At 39.7% G+C, this 19,268-nt stretch overlaps 1 protein-coding gene across 1 annotated transcript in view; it reads right to left on the minus strand.

Annotated features, from left to right (window-relative positions):
• Positions 1–18,582, minus strand: part of GABRA1 (gamma-aminobutyric acid type A receptor subunit alpha1) — a 31,191-nt gene extending 12,609 nt beyond the window's left edge. Inside the window, exons 1-4 of the mRNA XM_035099293.2 lie at positions 18,509–18,582; positions 13,155–13,270; positions 3,739–3,806; positions 590–810 (exon numbers count right to left, since the gene is read on the minus strand). Coding sequence (XP_034955184.1) covers positions 590–810; positions 3,739–3,806; positions 13,155–13,270; positions 18,509–18,582 — 479 coding nt within the window. The remainder of the gene's footprint in view (positions 1–589; positions 811–3,738; positions 3,807–13,154; positions 13,271–18,508) is intronic.
• Positions 18,583–19,268: the final 686 nt, after the last annotated feature.

Below are 19,268 nucleotides of genomic sequence, written 5' to 3' on the forward strand. Positions count from 1 at the left end.
TCTGTTCCAGAACAAAAGCTTTTACTGGGGTCTGCCAAGCAGACCATAAATGCCTACACTCCTTCTGATGAGCAAAATCAGCTCTGGATCTTGTAAAAGGAGCAGAACAATATCCCATTCTTCCCGTCGCATTAGTGTGCTTGGCTTGTCAAGTGAGACAAACCCCCTACTTGCCATGTACAGGATGCTACTTTAACGCCATGGAGGAAACGACTGTTTTTGCTGCAGCAGCTACAGCTCATCCATAAGACTGGACTGTAAGAGACGAATCTCCAAACTTGTGAAAGTGAAATATGAAGCCTTTTCAGTATCCCAAAGAATTAAGTGGAACTTAAGTAAGCTTAAAGGTCATAAAGTGAAAAGAGAAGCTCAGAAGAGAAGAAAAATTGACACCGAAAACAGCTACATTCAATGTATCCTTAATGTATCCTTTTCAGAATGTATACATCATTTCACTATCTAGAATTCTAAAATAAGTGGTTTGTTTTTTTAAAAAAAGAGGAACATAGAAATAACTTGTTCATTAAGAATGATAAATTATTCAACACGTTTTTCATAAAAGGAGAAGATGCCATGTTGCAATTCTTACCTCATTGTATAGAGCAGTGTCCCATCTTCTGTAATCCGCAGGAGTTTGTTAGGCATAGTCATGTTGTGAGCTACTGATTTCTTTCCATTGTGGAAAAAAGTATCAGGTGTCCATATTTTGCTGGCCATTAAATTATTAAGTCGGAGGACTTGCATGGGTCCTTTGAACTTCAGTCTTTCATCCCTCCAGCTTTGCCGGAAAAATACATCTATTGTGTATTCCTAAAAATTGGACAATGGGGAGTTTTGAAAATAGTACAGTTTGGCAATAGGACTACTGAATAGGAAGAAGCTCCCGGAACAAGGCAGAGCTTATATTATATCATGCTCTCTGCTATACTGGCAAAGAATATATGAAACCCAAAATTGACATTGGAAGGGTGTTAGTCATCCAGTCTTCGACATCTGGGTCTCTACATATGCAATATGGACAGACCTTACAGACTACCACAAAACATTTCCTCAGATAAGTTTCATATCAAAATTCAAGTATGCAAAAGCAGCCACAACAGGAGATTCCCATGGGGAAAATGGAAGACCAGGACCTTGCTCTCTCATTCTTTGGAAACTCCTTCTCTTCACCTGAAGCTAGAATAGGTTTTGGATCTTGAAACAAACAGTACAGTCCTATACATGTCTACTAGAAGAAAGCCTTATTGGATTAAGGGGTGGGTGACCTAAGGCTCTCCAGATGCTGTTAGACTCCAACTCCCATCAGCCCCAGCCAGCATAACCAATAGTTAGGGATGATGGGAGTTATGGTCCAGCAGCATCTAGAGGCCCAAACACCCCAAAGGTAATTTCCTATACCACACACATTCTGCTTCCACAAATAGCCATTCACTCACACCCACAACCAAATATAATGACAGTGCTGCGGCCTGGACACAAACACAGAGCTCACTTTCAACCTGCTTCTTTCACAGAAAGTATTCTCTGCACCATGGGAAAATATAAACAATTTATCAAATGATAAACTCCAGATATGTATTATTTCACTCATACCACACTCTCCCTCCAGGCTGATCAGAGCAGATTGCACATGGTTCCTAAGTAGCTTCTTACTCAGACATCTTAGAGGGCCAGACCTTCTCTGATTCAGCTGTAAAATGATCACGTGTCTGTATAACATTTCTTCAGAGGCTTCCTTAGGTTCAAATGGCCTTCACAAGTAGATGAAGTACATGAAACTAGCAGTCTCTGGGCAGCAGACACCAGGATGACTATTATCTGTATCTGAAGAAGTGTGCATGTACATGAAAGCTCATACCAATGACAAACTTAGTTGGTCTCTAAGGTGCTACTGGAAGGAATTTTTTTGTTTTTTTCCGACTACGGCAGACCAAGACCGCTACCTACCCGTAACTATTATTTTCTCAATTCTCTACCATCCTTCCAAATGCACCAGTTACTTTGAGAACTTTAAAGTACCCTCAGTGGGGTTTCAATTCTCTAGCTAGAAATGCAACTGTTTTTCATAAACTGTTTTAAAGGGGTAACATCCTAAGTCAAGAAGAAAAATGGAACCTATGCTCATCTTCCCGACCCTAAAAAAAGGTTACAATGACTTGATTGTAAAGAGAGAGTATCATAGAATAAGCATTAACTGTGATGCATGTTACAGGAGACACTGATCCTCAATGGAGGACAGTCTCACTAGCATAGAAAACCATTAATGAAAGTGAACATTAGCTGTGTGCAAAGCACTTGTGAGCTGAAGCAGGAACAAGGCCACTTTCCTAGTCCTACCCTCACTGTTGGGCTAGCTCTGCCCCAAAATCTGCACTGATCACAGGTATCTGTGATAAGAAACAGCTATGTGTAAGATACCTCAATACTCAATATAGAGTCATCAGGGACAGGACTAGCCCAGGGATGTAGTGTCGGAGTGGCTCCAGGTGTGTGGCTCTGTTCTTGATTCAGCTCATAGTTTCATGCAAGTAATGCGTGATCAGGCTATACTCATCATCATTCCTCAGTGCATCTGAGGTCAATGCACTAGACATTTGTATAGGGGACTATATGTACCACCCAATATGCATAGGATGGAACTGTGTAGTCCACCTGAACTGAGATCTATGCACATAGGCCCTGATGGGGCATCCAGTGTGTGCTTTGGATGTGCATGGTTTGGAGGAAAGCTCTTCCCATGACATTGCGAAACCAAGTAATCATGATAGTCATAACATTGTGGTTGTCACTCCACAAATAACTTTCCCAGTAATATTAATGGCCCATATATTTCAAGATTCCTGAACGGAGTATTCTGGAATTGGTTCTGCAAAAATATTTGCAGCTCCCCAAAGAAATTGACTTTGCAATTCATATGTCTATTTCAAAAGATATCCATTTTACGATTTACAGATAACAAACCACATCTACCTGAGAAATCGGCAGACCGCTACAATCAAGGGTATGAAAAAGTCTTGCTATCTTTGGCCTCTTAAATCCTTTTAGTTTTCTTAAATTATGTCATAGTTTGGCATGTTTGCTAATCAATACTCAGCGTTAGGGAATATCTCTTTGAAAAGGCTACATCTTTGTGGCTTACCACAAGTTGCTTCGGTACAAAATGGATAATGAAATCCCTCAGATGCATTTATTATAGGTTTTTATTTTGACTTTACCTCTTTATGTAGTAAAGTGGGTGGTCAGGCTTTTAATGACTTGAGTAGTCATGCTTGACATCATCCTTACAACAATGACAACAACAAAAACCTGCATTTCAATTACCCATTCTTTAGGTGAGGTATATGTGTTATATGTGTCCTCAGTAACTGTGCTGAGGATGGCCTGAACAATCAGACAAGATATAATTTACTATCATAATTTACTGTCATTGGCATTGCCCTAAACTGGTTCGCTGGATGTTTCTTAATCATGTATTCTGCACCACATAACTTCAAGTAATCAATTTGCATAGTAACATGCTTTATCACAGGGAATGCTTCCTTCCCAGGAAGGAATGCTTTCCCATATTGGAAAAAACTGCTACAAACATTTCAAACAAATTGAACTATCAAACTGGGGGTGGCACTTGAGGTGAATATTTAAGTGCACTGAAATCAGTCAATGTGAAAGACTCGAAAAATTGGTCTAGAAGCAGAGAGCAGACAGGGAGAAACTGAGAGAAGATAGGATGGCACTTACCATATCATGGTCTGAAACAGGCCCAAAGCTGGTGACAAAGATGTCGGTCTTCACTGCAGTTACACGCTCTGATGAAGCAGGAAATTAGGATAGTGAGTGCTTATCAATAGCTTTCATTAGTTCCAAAACCAGAAGCTGTTATCCAAACAAAGAACGCATTGACTTTTAGAAGCTCTGAAATCAGAGGAGGGGTTTAGCTCAACGGTAGAAAGCATGCTTTGCTTGCAGAAGGTCTCAATTCTTGACACCTCCTGGGAAATTCTTCCACCTGAAACACTGGGTCGCTCGTACTAATCAGTGGAGACAATACTGAGCTGGATGGAGCAAAGGTCTGACTCATTATAAGGCAGTTTCCTATATTAAAAATTGGCCCATAACATGAACTTAGTCATTTTGGCCCATATCCACAAAACCATCAGTGTGATGCTGCTTATAAATTATTTTCATCCGCAGCAGACTGATCAGGCACCTGATTGGCCTTCCCCGCCACAGTGAGATGGTAGATTGTATTTCTATGTTGAGATGTTCTATGCAAAGACACCTAGGTTGTGGAACTCTTTCCCTACTAATATTAAGCAAGCACCATCAATGTTTTTGCTTTGATTGCCTGATTAAGAACTTTCTGTTTATATGGGCCTTTTCTGATGCATACAGATCCTTTTGTCATTGTGTGCCACTATCCAGACAAGTACTACCCTGTTTCTCATATTTTAAGACATACCCATAAAATAAGACATAGCAGGATTTTTAAGCATTCAAGGAATATAAGCCATACCCTGAAAATAAGACATAGTGATAGGCGCAGCAGCAATGCTGGCCGCAGCAGGAGGAGGAGGAAAAAAATAAGACATCCCTTGAAAATAAGCCATAGTGTGTTTTTTTGAGGAAAAAATAAATATAAGACATGTCTTATAATATGAGAAACACGGTATTCTATTTTGTTTTATGGATGTGTTCTATTCACTGCCTAGGCACTTCATTTATTTTTGCAGTAGATGATCCTTTAAACTAAAGAAATAAATTTAAATTACTGTAATTACTCTGAAATGTGCATCTATTCATATAAATCAGCATATGCGCATTTTATTCAAAGATGTGTCCTTTTTGTGACACCTAAGTGGCCACCGCAGACACATTCCTCTATTTTAAATCCATGGGTGAACACATGTGCAATGTGGCTTAGGTGGGTCTGTGCCTCCACCTGGAGTGAGACTCGATGTGAGGTTCAACACTGCCATTTACTCTGCATTCACTGCACTCCCACCACTGTATTTGTGGTGTTAGCCACAGTCCATAGCTATCCTGTTGTTTCTTTAAAAAATACCGTGTTTGATGCATCCCTCTCCCCCTTCCTGCAAAAACAACAACAACTAGTTTTGATCTGAATTGAGAAAAAGAATGGGGAGCAATGAGCACATGTCAGGGACCGGCTGGACACCAAGGAGTGGTGGTTGGATACTGATAAGTAGCCACTAGGAGAAGCGGGGTTGGAGGTTGACTTGGAATAAGGGATCGGTGAACAGGGGGAACCTGTAACAGCCAGGAGATAAGAGTCACAGGCAGGAGAAGCTGCAGGACTGGAGAGTGAAGAACAGGTGCAGGATGGAGGAGAGAGAGGTCAGGCTGGTGTAAAGTCAAGGGCTTTCACACCTCCTCCTCCTGCCCCAACCTCTCCTGCCCCACTTTTGCCCAGGACCAGAAGAGAATTGAAGATGGAGGAGCAGAAGGTATTGCACACAGCTCGAATAGGGAAGATACCTAAACTGCAGTCGGGGGTGTGGCCTCTCTGTTGCCTCATAGGGTGCACACCTAGAAGTACTGATGGACATGACTTCCCCTAACTTGCAAGTGTACTTTTTACAATCAAGAGATAATTTCTTACTCCGGACATTCTGCTCAACTTATCAACTTATGTTTTCCTGGGAAGTAAAGAAGAATATTGTAGTGTTCCAGCTATGGTTGCTTTGTCACACAGTGACTTTTGAGGGCTATTTTTTCACTGCTCTTAGGACTGACAACCATACAAATGATATTGAAGAGGCAGTTAGACAGCGAGTGTTCCTAATTAGTCCTCCAGCAAAATGGATGTGGCCTAGTCAAACCTGCTTCCAAGAGAATATTAATTGCCTTAGAGAAAGGTGCAGATTTTCTTGATGCCTAATTGGGTTGGAGCTTAATCCTAAAGAGGGTCATAGTGAGAATTAACCTCAAAGCACTGAAAGTGTAAGGTTACTCTTGCTCCCCAAAGAAATATTCATCTTGACAAATGAGTCTTCATTTCTTGGTGGAACAAACTGCTTGGGAACTGAAGGCTGTGCTCTCATCTAAAAGAGCAAATTAGATTTAATGTTTTTCCTTAGGTCAGCTAAGGGACCTAGCTATATGTTACACACAAGTAGGTTCAATGCAAACCCTGAAAACCTATTTTCCAGGAAAATCTGTGTTAGGTTGGGATGAACTGAAATGGAGAAGGGTGAAGGGTGAAGGGAGCAGATGGGAGAAGAGAGGATTCCTCTTAATGCTTAACTTAATACTTAATGCCTTGGTTCCAGAAGGCTGCAGCCCTATATACATATCCTGGGAGTAAATCCCACTGAGCTCAATGGGACTTCTGAGTAGGCATTCCTAGGATTGTGATAGATGTAGTTTTTCCTGTGAAACAGGCTCCCTGGGTTTATTTTTTATCAATTTGTTTAGTTCTCAAACTATATATACCTCTTAGCATTGCATTTCATAGGCTTAACTGGCAGGTCCTATTGAATTCGATGTAATTAAATTAGCTGAAATTCCTATATTTTAATATGTGTGCTCAGAGTGCCTGACTTCCCCAAGTGATTTTGAATGATGATCAGTGTCAGGATAAACCAACATGGTGCCCCCCAGGTGTTGGGTAACAACTTACACCATTCCTCACCATTGGCCATATATTGGTTAGGGTTGATGGTAGCTGATATCCACAATATTTAGAGGCCACCACTTTGGCTAACCTGGCCTAGGTAAAAGACGAATGAGTGCTGGTGCGCAGTGCTTTTCAACAGCTTTGAAAACACTTTTCAACAGCTATGGCCCTACCCAGAGTCCTCTCATCCCAAATTGCATCATTTATGTCATCAGTCATGTTAGGTGACTTTATTTTTGTTAAACTCTACATGAATAACTAGCTTTCTCTGAGTAGATTCTGGTTGTTGTTTTTAATAATAATAATAATAATAATAATAATAATAATAATAATAATAATAATTTCTGCATGCTGAGAAGGGCACTGCCCTTTCGTAGATTTGTGGGTTGTTGTTGTTTTTTTTAAAAAGACATGCATGTGCTTGTTTACCACTTTTGCAATTAGATGATTCAGCTGTGCTTTGTTACATGCTCCAAAAATAATGACTCATTCTTACATAGGACACTGCTTTAGAGCAAGTGACTCACAGACCTGGGGTATAACTTCACAATGAAAGATAACCATCTCTTCTTTTACCATTATTAGTTTGAGTGTTTACACCCACCATCTAGATGGAGTGTGTTCCTTTGGACTACAAAACCTGGTGCCAACCTGGACTCGAAACAGCCTCAGGCATCTTTATGGATGACCTTTATGAGGAGGACAGAGGGAGTGCAATTCTGCTCTGTTTTCATTTCATCCTCAAAAATGCACTGGGGGGCAAGGGAACTAAGAAGAGGTTGTGGGCTAAGGTCTTCAGCACTCAGTGTAAGCCATAAAGAAGGAGCTAACAGAAATTCTAACATAAAAGGCCTACTTTTTTCAAAATACTCAGAAGCGTGTGTGTGTGTGTGTGTGTCTGTGCCTGTGTCTGTGTCTGTGTCTGTGTTAGCAGAAGTATAACTGGAGCATTTGCCCATTTTCGGCTCACAAGTTTGTAAACAGAGTAGGATTGTGCCTCAGCTCTATGTGTACCCTGAATAATGAGGTAAAGCAGGGTGATTTAGGATAGCCGTTCACATTACCTCTCCCCCCTCCCCAGTTGAATAACTCTATTAAAAAGCATGTGTTAAAGGCTAATAGGGGATTGTCCAACCTTGCAAGCAGCTCAGTTGTATTCAGGCATCCCCAAACTTCAACCCTCCAGATGTTTTGGACTACAATTCCCATCCTCCCCGACCACTGGTCCTGTTAGCTAGGGATCATGGGAGTTGTAGGCCAAAACATCTGGAGGGCCGCAGTTTGGGGATGCCTACATTAATTTCTCCATAAAGTTAAATGCATGGCTGCTGCCACCCTTTTCTGAGAAGCAAAACCAAGCTCACTGGGGAAATGCCCAAAGCTTGAAAGGGAAGGGGGGTGCAAAGGAGAAAGGAGGAGTGCAAAGGTGGGGGCTTTATTTATTTATTTTTAGGGTGGACAGGTCTAGGTTTTAATCACAGCAAGTCCCCCCCCCCCAGTGCGCTCCAATCACAGTGATTTGAGGGCAGGATGTTGGAGTCAACAAATGGGCCATCACTCTCAATTCATAAGGGAAACACTCAGGGCAGGGGAAGATATCACAGTCTCCTATGCGATGTAGAAAACAACTAGAACATATTATTTTAAAATAATGACCAACTACATAGAATCAACAACCAGTTCATCTAATATATGAAGCCAATATATGTCCCGTATGAACCGTAAAAAGGAAGAATAGAACATGATCAGGTGGGAACAGGCTAGTCTGACTGCTTCGACATTATTATACTAATGTCACTGGGTACACTGGAAGATTCATAGTTCTTGTGTGACTAAAGATTAATAGCCACACATCCAAATACAGGAGCTTAACCATTCTTAATGCCTGTTGGATTTATTTGCGTGAGGGTTTGTAGACCTGGTTGGAATGCTTTCCAGTGATCAAGGCTCCAACCAGATATTAAGCCTTATAGCACTGGCTTACTTTGAGTAAGGTGAATTAACTATTAGTAGTACTGCGGCATAAAATATGATGCTTTATTTACTGCAAGGATTTTGCAAACATCATAGCTGAAAGATGCACTCGTACAAATATATAGCTTCAGGACATTATAGTTGGATGTCTCTCTGGCACATTGATGGCATCTGGATGTTGGATGGTGAAATGCAATAATGATATCACTCTTACCCCTTAGCTTACTAGTTGACATAGGTCTGTGTTCTGCTAAACATCTCAGGATAACTTCCTTACCATCTTTAATTGATGGACAATCAATCGATACAAGTGATATATTATCACCGTACTTATGCCACTAATCTATATGTCATTAAGTGGTATTATCTCTGTTTAAAAATACAGCTGTTGGCACAGTGGTGAGGTGGTCTTGCCAAAGAATCTAATCTTCATCCTATCTCCTCAATCTTTACTTGAGCTGTTTAAGTTTTCTATTTTGGAACACTTGCTTAAGGATAAATAATAACTCAGAGGTGGAAGGTGTTCATACAAATACACGCTGTTTACTTAAAAGATTGGGGGGGGGACACTTGGTTGCCTAAGAGATAATTATTGGACCTAGCTACCAGAACTGCTGGATTCTACTTGAACAAGAGCATACTAATTCAGTTCCCTATGAAAACAGAATTTGAATTGGATCAAGGGTCAAAACTCCACTGAATGTATCATTGCACATGTAATAGGAGTTGTCTTCAAAAAACAAAACAAAACAAAAAAAACCCCACAAATATACAGAGCTATACATTTGAAACTCTACAGAGCCTTGACTAATCCATCTCCATCTCATGCTGGCCAAGGAAAATGGGAATACAATATATTTATACTGCAATCTTCAGAAGCCATGCTGACAAGAGACTGGATAAGAATGTTTGTTCATCGTGTGTGTCTTCCTGCCAAAGCTACCAGATTTTGAGAAACCTAAGTGATAGGGGTGTCAGAGAACTCTGCAAACTTCAGATCTGGGGGAACCAGCTCCCCTCCCACCCTCACCCCAACACATCAGTTTGGGGGCAGACCCAAACTGCCTTGGGTCTTGTCTGAAATGAGCTTGGATTGTGGCCTTAGATGTCTCCAGGCTCTATATCATGTTGAAAATATGATTAAAGGCATGATTTTATGTTATTTTATCTTTATCCACATAAATAATGCTGTTTTAAAGATTGCACGTTTGTCAGATATCCCACAATGCATATTTGACTCTCAACAGTTGCACTGCACTAGGTTTTTTTTTAGCTGCTAATGGCCACCAACCCAATGGCTATAGTACACCCAATGATGTGGTCGCAATGCACACACAGGCCCTGAAAATGTCTTCCATACCACAGAATTCCTGGGTTTTATAGATAATACTTTTTTGGAAGCTGCTCCTTTGAATAGTAACAGTTTTATTAGACAGGCACCAGTAAAATGTGCTGTTTCTCAAAGTTACATGCTTGATTCAAATGTTTTATTGACAAATCCTAGAACTTTATCAGAAAAGAAATGAGTTCACAGTGGGGAGATATTTAAGAGCCATGTTAACACACTACTGCAAACTACCAGTGTTGTTAGCTATGCCAATGCAGATGTTGAAAATGGGGCCGCTGATCTGTGCTATGGCATGTCGTGATTATACGTGATCATGAATGAAATCAATTTTCAAAATCTAATCAGTTTTTTTCTCTTGGTCTCTTGGCTATATGCAGAAGTTAAACCTTATGTCTTGGTGGGGGTGGGGGAGGTGGTCAGAAGGAAAAAGGCACCTTAATGCAGAAAGTATTTCAGAATAAAGGAACTAGCCCTGGACTAAGTATGCTGCAACTAGCGACTGGCACTGCATTATCTACCTGGATTCATCCTGCTTCAGTCCAATTCACAGGTTATGGGTGGCATTCTCAAGCCTCCCTTTAATCCCCACTCACAGCAGTTTGAATACCCCTGAATCATTTTTAATAATTGATTTAAATTGCATCCAATTATCCCTTCGCCTAATCAGAAAAGGCATTACCACTAATTCATATTCTTAAATGAGATCCATCCAGCTTTACTTGTATAGTATGTTCGGCGAGAACCATTACGGTTGACTAAAACCTACTATTGTATTAATCAAGGATCAAGAAATATTTATTTCTGGGCTAATCCTTGAGTTTACATGAAAGTAGAGGAAATAGCAGCACAGGAAGCAAGCAGAATGATTCCTGGTTTGATTTTATAAATATAGCTTCCAAAATTAAATTCAACATCCCCAGTGCAGAACAATCCATTATTTTCTTCAGTTCTTCATAATCTACGAACAATATATACTCAACAAGGCCAAAGTTTAAAAACAATCATCGCTAAATTCAATGCCATTATAATAAAGACTTTATTCAGCATCTACAGGGGAATCTGATAAAAGTAACAGACAACAGATAACGGGGGTGAGGAGTGGGGGAGGCACTGAATAACTGGTTAGATGATAGATTGTGCATATTGTGTTTTGTGTGTGGCGAATGAATACTTATTTTAGGGTTGTTGAAATTAAATATGACAAGTGGAAAAACATTTCATTTTCTATGAAACGTACATACCTGATAGCTGAACATTTTTTTTTCATCACTTTATGCTTAGTAGACGGTTTGGGATCAAAAGAAATGATATGTGCACAGATGAGAGAACTATACATACAGCTGATTTTTCTTTTTTTTCTTTTAACTTTCTGTTTTTGCTGCAGCAATTCCAGCTGCTGAAGAGACAAGGTACCGTTTGATTCAAGCAAACATGCCGGGTTGAATCCAGAGCATCCTTTGCATGAATACAAGGGTTCCTTCCTTCCATTTCCGTACAAAGGGGGGCTGAGACTCAGCAGAGGCTCCCGCTGGATGAAACAAGGGTGAGCGAAGTTTTGCTGATTCCCTCTGCAAACCCGCCCTGCCCCCTGCTTCCCATACTGTTATAGAGAGGATCTAATCCTCCAGAGCAGCTTCTCAGATGGATTCTTCAGGGGAAAGGAGGAGTCAGCAAAAATTGCCTCCCATCCTTCCTCCAGAGGTAGAGTCCTGTGAGTGGGTTTTCATTTTTGGTTATGGATCCAAGCCATTGTCTCTATCACAGCGAGAACTCCTGAAGGAGAAATAGAAGTCAAAGCTCTGGTTGAATGCTCAGTTCTCTGACACACCCACACACATGTGTTCTTTGGATCCCAGTAATTATCTTAATGGTCATGTCCTTGGAAGTTCATAAGATTTTGAAAGTTATTTGACAAATATTAGATACAAGTTGATGCATCAAATAAAAAATCATTAAGAACAACCTTGAGCGTACTATATCTTGAGTGCTTAGACATGTCACCAGCACATCTTATGCTGCCCCTTCCTTTTGTTGCCCCCTTTTACACCCACCAACACCCAAAAAGAGTGCTCCTGGATGTTGAGAAACTCTCTGGAGCAGTCATTGCTGTAATGTGAGGAACTACAATCAGAAGTAGAAATTGGGACAGTCCCCCACATAAATTGTGGTAGGCTGCGGCATCGGAGAACTCTTAAGAAGAAAATGTTTTTGAATACATTTTAAAAAATCCTAGAAAAGCATTATATGTTAATAAAACAAGAAATACAGTCGACTCACACTTCCTCTGTTTGCAGAGATCAGTAAGTTTAAAGATGCCATTTTAAAATAAATAAATAAATAGTGATGTGATTATTTTCCTAATTATGTCACAGTTCGTATTTCACATTTTCAGGACTGTGTAAAAAGGCTGATTTTGGCTCTGAAGTCAACTGTTAGAACTGATTAGGCAGTCCTTAAATCAATATGACCCACTTCTGGCAACAGGGTTAGAGACTCAATCACAAAACACATTTATATGATAGTATCTGATCAAGTATCTGATTTATATGATAGTATCTGAAGAAGTGTGTATGCACACGAAAGCTCATACCAATGACAAACTTAGTTGGTCTCTAATGTGCTACTGGAAGGAATTTTTTTTATTTTGTTTTGAGTATGCCCTATTGTCATTAGTGGGAATTACTTACAAACAAATATGATCACCACTGCTACCTTTAATCTAACTGAGTTCAATCTGGGAGCAAAGTATAAATCTGATTTAATGGGAATGATTTGGTCTTTAAAGATTTAATACAGCATCAGTCATGGAAGATGAGACTTTCATTAACTTTGATTTAGATATTTACTGCCCAACCCAATGGATGCTTACCCAGAAGTGAATCCCATTATATTCAATGGGATTTGCTCTTAAGCAAATGTGCCTAGATTTGTGACCTTAATCAATGTTATGAGAGGATCTGGGGGGATCTTTGTTCATCTTTTGGATCATGGAATTTGGCCACATATTAAGAAGTGTTTATATGACGACAAGAGAGGATTTAGCAAGGGATGGATCAGTTTTCAATACCTCTTTGTTGATTTTTTCATTTGACAAACATATAAGGTAATATGATCACATTTTCAAAGAGGAAAAGTAACAATCATTTTAGGCAATTTTGTTCGTAAAGTCAATTTAGAAAGTACAATAACACACACCTCCCAATCCGGGTCTCAGGCGGTTATCGTAACCATCAAGCAAGCGGTCCAGAATTCGAGTGAATATTGTTGTGTTGTCCTTAATTTCATCTTGTAAGGAAGTTGACTGTCCATAGCTAGGAGGGAAAACACTGCTGTTAACATTATAAACCATTAATCCACCAACAAACCTACAAAATCATAATTCTGAAATCTGCTTAATCTTGCTTATACTGATTTATAGATGCAAAATCTCTTCCATCATGCCAGATTGTAGTAGCATTATTGGATACTATCTCCTGCATGCTTTCTTTTTAAAGGATGCATAGTCATTGGGCAGCTTAGAGCAATGCACAAGGATGCCTAGAAATGGATAATAAATTAGACAACAGAGGCCCTGCAACAAAATGATGTGATGTGGGGTGCTTCTGTTCAAGGTTTCAGACCCTTTATTCCATTCATTGACACACATCTCCCCACTGCGACTGTTTTCCTCTTCCCTCTGCCCTGTAATAGTAAATCACCAACCCACCACCACTGAGCATGGCGGGGGAGGGGGGAGGGCTCACACATTTGTGCTTGATCCCTGTTATATTAAATTCTTTAATTTCTCTTTAATGTCTATGACATTAAAGCTCTCTCTTCCATCCCTGGAGACATTTTAAAATAACTTCTCAGTTTGAACCAGGACGATACAGATATAGACATATCCATTGCTCGCTCAACTGTCTATTCCTCTCTCTCATGCAGTAACTCAACTTTTAGTTCCGGGGGGGGGGGGGTATCAGTATACAGTTATGATCCTTTATTTTTTATGCTGTTTTATGCATTATTTCTACTTTCCAGGCTACGGATTTATGAGTGTAAAAAGTGTAAAACAGTGTGTTTTCCTTCATTTCTCAAAAAAAAACAAGCAAAAAATAACCAGTTTATGAAAGCTTAGCATAAAAGAAGTACATAAAGCATCTAAATATGCTAACAGAAGTAAACTGCAACCCTAACCCCAATAATCTGGGGTTCAGCACCATTGTATTCAATGGTGCTTCCTTCTGAGTAGACTTGGTATGGATTGCACCGGGAGCTAATAATCAACAACCCGTTACTAAACATTCCCCCTTAGAAATATGTAGCAGTGGTTTCAACAAAGTATGTTTAGAATTCCAGCCAATGATATCTCCATGTAGCACAGCCTTGTTTGCATCCCCATAAGCTGGTGGGCACCATCATAAAAGGTGTAGTCCAGGCATCCCCAAACTTCAGCCCTCCAGATGTTTTGGACTACAATTCCCATCATCCCTGACCACTGGTCCTGTTAGCTAGGGATCATGGGAATTGTACGCCAAAACATCTGGAGGGCCGCAGTTTGGGGGTGCCTGGTGTAGTCATTTCTGATTTTTCTTTACTAAAATGCAAACCCATTTACACCTTCTGAATTTTATTGACGTCTTTGCTTTTGTTTTAGGAAAATCAACCTGGTGGCATACCTAAATCGTTGCTTAGCAAACAGGAAATTACATTTTGAGATAGCAGGGACATTCCCCCATCTCTCTCCTAGATTTTATACTTCCTGCCCAAATCTGCACCCAATATACCTGACGGCAGTGCTGCTCTGGCATCCTGGGAATTGCAGGGATATGGTTTTATGGTTCATGCAGCAGGTCTTGAGATCCAGCTGCTGAAATTAGCTACAATTATCAACTGGAAAGCTAATGGGTTAGCATGGTAGTATAGCTCTATTTTCACCAGAATGCAGTTCTGATATATGAATACTAGTCGCAGCTGGTTTCCATGGCTTTGCCACAAGCTAAGTTCTGTCCTGAAGTTCTTGTCATTAAGAAAGTGCTCCCCTTTCTGCACTTTCAAGTACAAGCCATACTGTTTTCTCCTAATCATCTATCATGGTTGTCTAAGAGCCAAATCTTGGAGTCCTTCTTCTGCCCTTTAACTGGGAAAGATCCTATTTGCAAAGTGGGCCATTTGCCAGTGTAAACTCAGCAGGACTTAGCCCTTGAACCCCAAGCTACTTTCCTCTTGATCACTTTGTCACATACATTATTACTGAATCAGCCTTCTTTTGGGTATCTGATGTGAGGTAATGAACAAAAATCTTTGCTCCAAAAAGTCCTCTGAACCATACCTCTTCATGAATGTTAACAAAGGGGATAAATGTTTTATAAGGTACAATTATACTGATCATCTTTTCCCTTAAACTGTCATTGAGGTGGGCAATATACAATATTAAGCTAGTGTTACTCTTCCTAAATGTGAATATGAGATTTTTGTACAGTTAACAAGCAGAAATATGGAAAAGGGCTAGTTTGTAGTACCTTTTTATGAGTAGAAAAATTCAGCTATACTCTTTCAAATGTTTCCCCCCCCCATAAAAAATTTCAAATTGAAACAGTGTTCCTTCAAACTACCAGTTAAAAAATGCACATAAGCAAACACAGAGTGTGTTTAATTACAATTAATTTGATTCTGAATAAGAAATGCTGCTGCTGCTGTTGTTAGATTATACTGCCCTATATCTGCAGGTCTCAGGGCAGTTCATAGGATAAAATCAGAATATAAAACCACAAAGTACATAATTACCAGTAGCTCACTAAAGGTGTAATGTAATTCCTATCCTAAGTACACCTTTGCAAAATGGCGGGTGTTTATTAAATTCCCTGTTATTATTTTTACACATCAGAGGGGGGAATTTTTCTTTGCTTTTCTTTTTTTGCTACTCGTAAGGAACAAGAGTGTACTACCCTATATAGTTTGTTAAGGGCCACCTGCCACATTCCAGATAAGATGCGTCTCTGCATTTCCTTCATGTGCTAACTGCATCTATTCTGTAGCATCTGAAGGTAATTTGCACTTTTGGAGACACAATATCAACATGTCCCCAAGAGCACAATCTGATAAAGGCTTCCTGACACGTGTTTGCCATGTGCTTTTCAGACGTACCAAAGCCTTTCAAGTACAATGTGGTCAAACTCCTGCAGAAATGCAGTGGCCCATTTTTTCCTTGGAAGTGGAACCAAGAAGTGTCCTGATGCCTAATTATTCTACTACATTTTCCATAATCAGCATGATCTTCAGTGTGTTTCTCCTGGTCACATGCCATTAATCTAAATGCCAACACAATTCTCTGAAGAAAGACCAGATGGAAATGACTCTTAGGAACCAAGCTGCTCTTCAATGCCTATCTCAGGATGAAGGTGGGTAAGAACAATGGGCAAAATGCAGAAACATATATAGGCCTTGTTATGTCCCATTGAAACCAATGGGGTTTATGTGAACAGTAATCGGCTTAAGCAATATTAATTTCAATGGGCAATCCTATTGGTGTGCTTTACTACACAGCCCTATATATGTCCATTCAGGAGCGGGTCCTGTTGAGTTCAGTGGACCACCCTCCCAGGAAACTGGGTATAGACCTGCAGCCTTACTATACTTAATTATATTCTAGAATTTGCTCATGTACTGATAAATGCATGCATATGTAAATGAGAGATAAAGATCAAAGTGACATACTATTGGCAACATTGGGAAGATACAATTGACGATACCTATTTCCTGAACGTGATGCTTTTAAAGACATCAACTTATAAGTCTTGCTATTTTTTTCCTCAGGTAAACACTCCGTTGAGCAGGTGTCTCCTTCTAAATAGGCCTCTATATAATGCGAACACAAGTCCCTTTCTCCACCATCATGAAACCAAACATTAGAAATGTAAAACTTCCCGTGTTTCCTATCATTTCTCTTTGACACAATCCACCAGTCCTTCTTTTTTTTTTTAAGAAAAGAAAAAAGCCCCACCTCTCACAAGCATTGGTATGCCATTTATAAACACAACTGTCGGATTACAAATTTGTGACCCTGCCTTCCATTTGACTGGTCCCCTTTGTGTTATTGGTCTCCAAACAGCCATAAGACAAACCTGTGCAAGGATTTTACCTATGAAATTATTGGGGGGGGGGTGTTTCAGTGTATTTTGAACATCTTGAAGCAAAATGTCAGTGACTGTGTTTGGGGTTTCATACTAAACAACTGTATAATAAAACACTGTGCACTGACTCCATCTACAGGTCATTATAATAGTGACACCTCATATAATTTTTCAAAAGCAGGCAAATGCATCTTGATTACCAGTTCCAAATCCACAATTCCAGTGAAACATACACACCAGCACATGACAAAGAGAAAATGACAAAACAGAGGAAGATATCCACGGGTCAAAGTTCTCCCTCTCCCCTTTTCTTTAGGAAACCGGCATTTTTGTTCCTTCGTCACTCATCAGCTGTGCGAAATAGAGCTGTACACATCTTTTGCTTCTATATTTATTTTATTGTCCTGTTCTTTTAGAATAAATGCTGAAGCTAAATCCGAAAATCCTCTGCCCCCAACTCATTACAAAAACACACATTTACACTGTTACCTGAGGATGATTTATATAATGCTGCTGGATAAAGGGAAGGGAGTTATGGGGAACAATTTTCTACCTATAATTCGTCATCCAGAATGAAAACATGTTTCCAATGATATATTCAATATATGCATTATTCATAGAGGTGATTCTTATATGCACATTTCAAAGTCTACGAATTCTCCCCATCCCCCCATTCAGTATGTTTGAAGTGTATTTTCCATTCTTTTGGTGTTAGTGACCAATTTCCCGTGTCTAATAATACAATTAGATTGCATCCTTCTCTAACATGGTGTTAAACCATACTTAAAATTTCAAATCCACAACTACAATATTTAGGCACAATTGTTCACATTTTTTTAAACCCAATGTATTTTAGCAGCACAAACCTATGAACCTCTACTCAGAAGTTAATCCTATTGAGTTCAATGGAACTCACTTCCAGAAAGTGGAGATGGGCCTCAAACTCAGTATTATAGAGCAACTACTTAACAAGTAAGGTTCAGTCCTATAGTCTGCAGTCCTGCTAATTTCAGTGAAAACTGACAATAAAGAAATCTCTGTATAAATTGCTAAAACAAAGCTGTGGTTTCCCCTCTGCGGAGAATAAATGGTTGCAAAAATTATCTGTGCAAAGGCCTATCTAATTTTAGCTGCATTTAAATCACCAGTCTAACCTTAGGGTGGGTAAAGTAGTCTTGCTGAACTCTTTTTTGAAGAGCAATTGCATTAAAAGATGTTATGCAAACAAACTGTAGTTTTCTTTCAATCTTCTCGTATTTCGACTTAGCTGGGATTTGAGCAGGATTAACTTCCCCCACATACAATTAGTAGTAGCCCAGTACATGTGCGGCTTCTTTCTTATTCTTTTGATGCAACCAATAGCAAAAGAGTTCCAAACTTATATTAATGAATGTGTTTTTGTTTTTTGTTTTTTTAAAAAATAAACTCTTTCCCCACCTTTGTCCAGTTAGTGTGCTCATAAGGAGAACCCAGGCCCAAAGGCGGTCACAGAGAAGATGCATCCTCTTCATGGTAGATTACAGATGTTCAGCTGAAAACAAAATAAAAACACAAGTCAACATTTCTTACTTGGGAAAACTGCTTGAAGACACAACAGGTCTAGAAGAACTTTGGATGCTTTGCCTTGAATGTCAAGCAGTGATCTCCCAATGGTGCACCATTCAGAGAAAAAGAAAATGGCCCCATCCTTAGCACATCTAATAATTTCTAGACACTCTAGAGGTTGGGTTCTTCCTTTAGTTCCATCTGATCTACCTGGTGCTTAAAGTGCTCTGGCACTAAAAAAAAAAAGGATTCTCATTAAGTTCTACTACTTTTGAGTGCTGTATCTGTGATTATTTTTGCTGGCAACATAAAATAACCAGAAATAATTTAAATATTCTTTTACTTTTCATGAGTGAGAAAGTGTCCCTTGACTGCCTCATTCAGTGCTGAGGGAAAGGGTGTCCCCTGAGGTCATGGAGATTCACAGGAGGTCCTGTGGTGAGAACTTTCTTCTGGAGGGATCTCCATGCCTGCCTTCTTGGCCACCAAGCAATTTTAGCAGCAGGGTAATGTATTTCCCCCCCAGGATTGCATTGCTGGCCATGCACATTGATGCTTCCATCAATCTAAAGGACATGCATCATAATCAAATCATGTGCTGATGACTGCATGCACATTGTCTTCTCCAAAATCTTTCTCTCTCTCCATTGTT

This window comes from Zootoca vivipara, chromosome 2 (assembly GCF_963506605.1).
Source record: "Zootoca vivipara chromosome 2, rZooViv1.1, whole genome shotgun sequence".
Taxonomy (NCBI): Eukaryota; Metazoa; Chordata; class Lepidosauria; order Squamata; family Lacertidae; genus Zootoca; species Zootoca vivipara.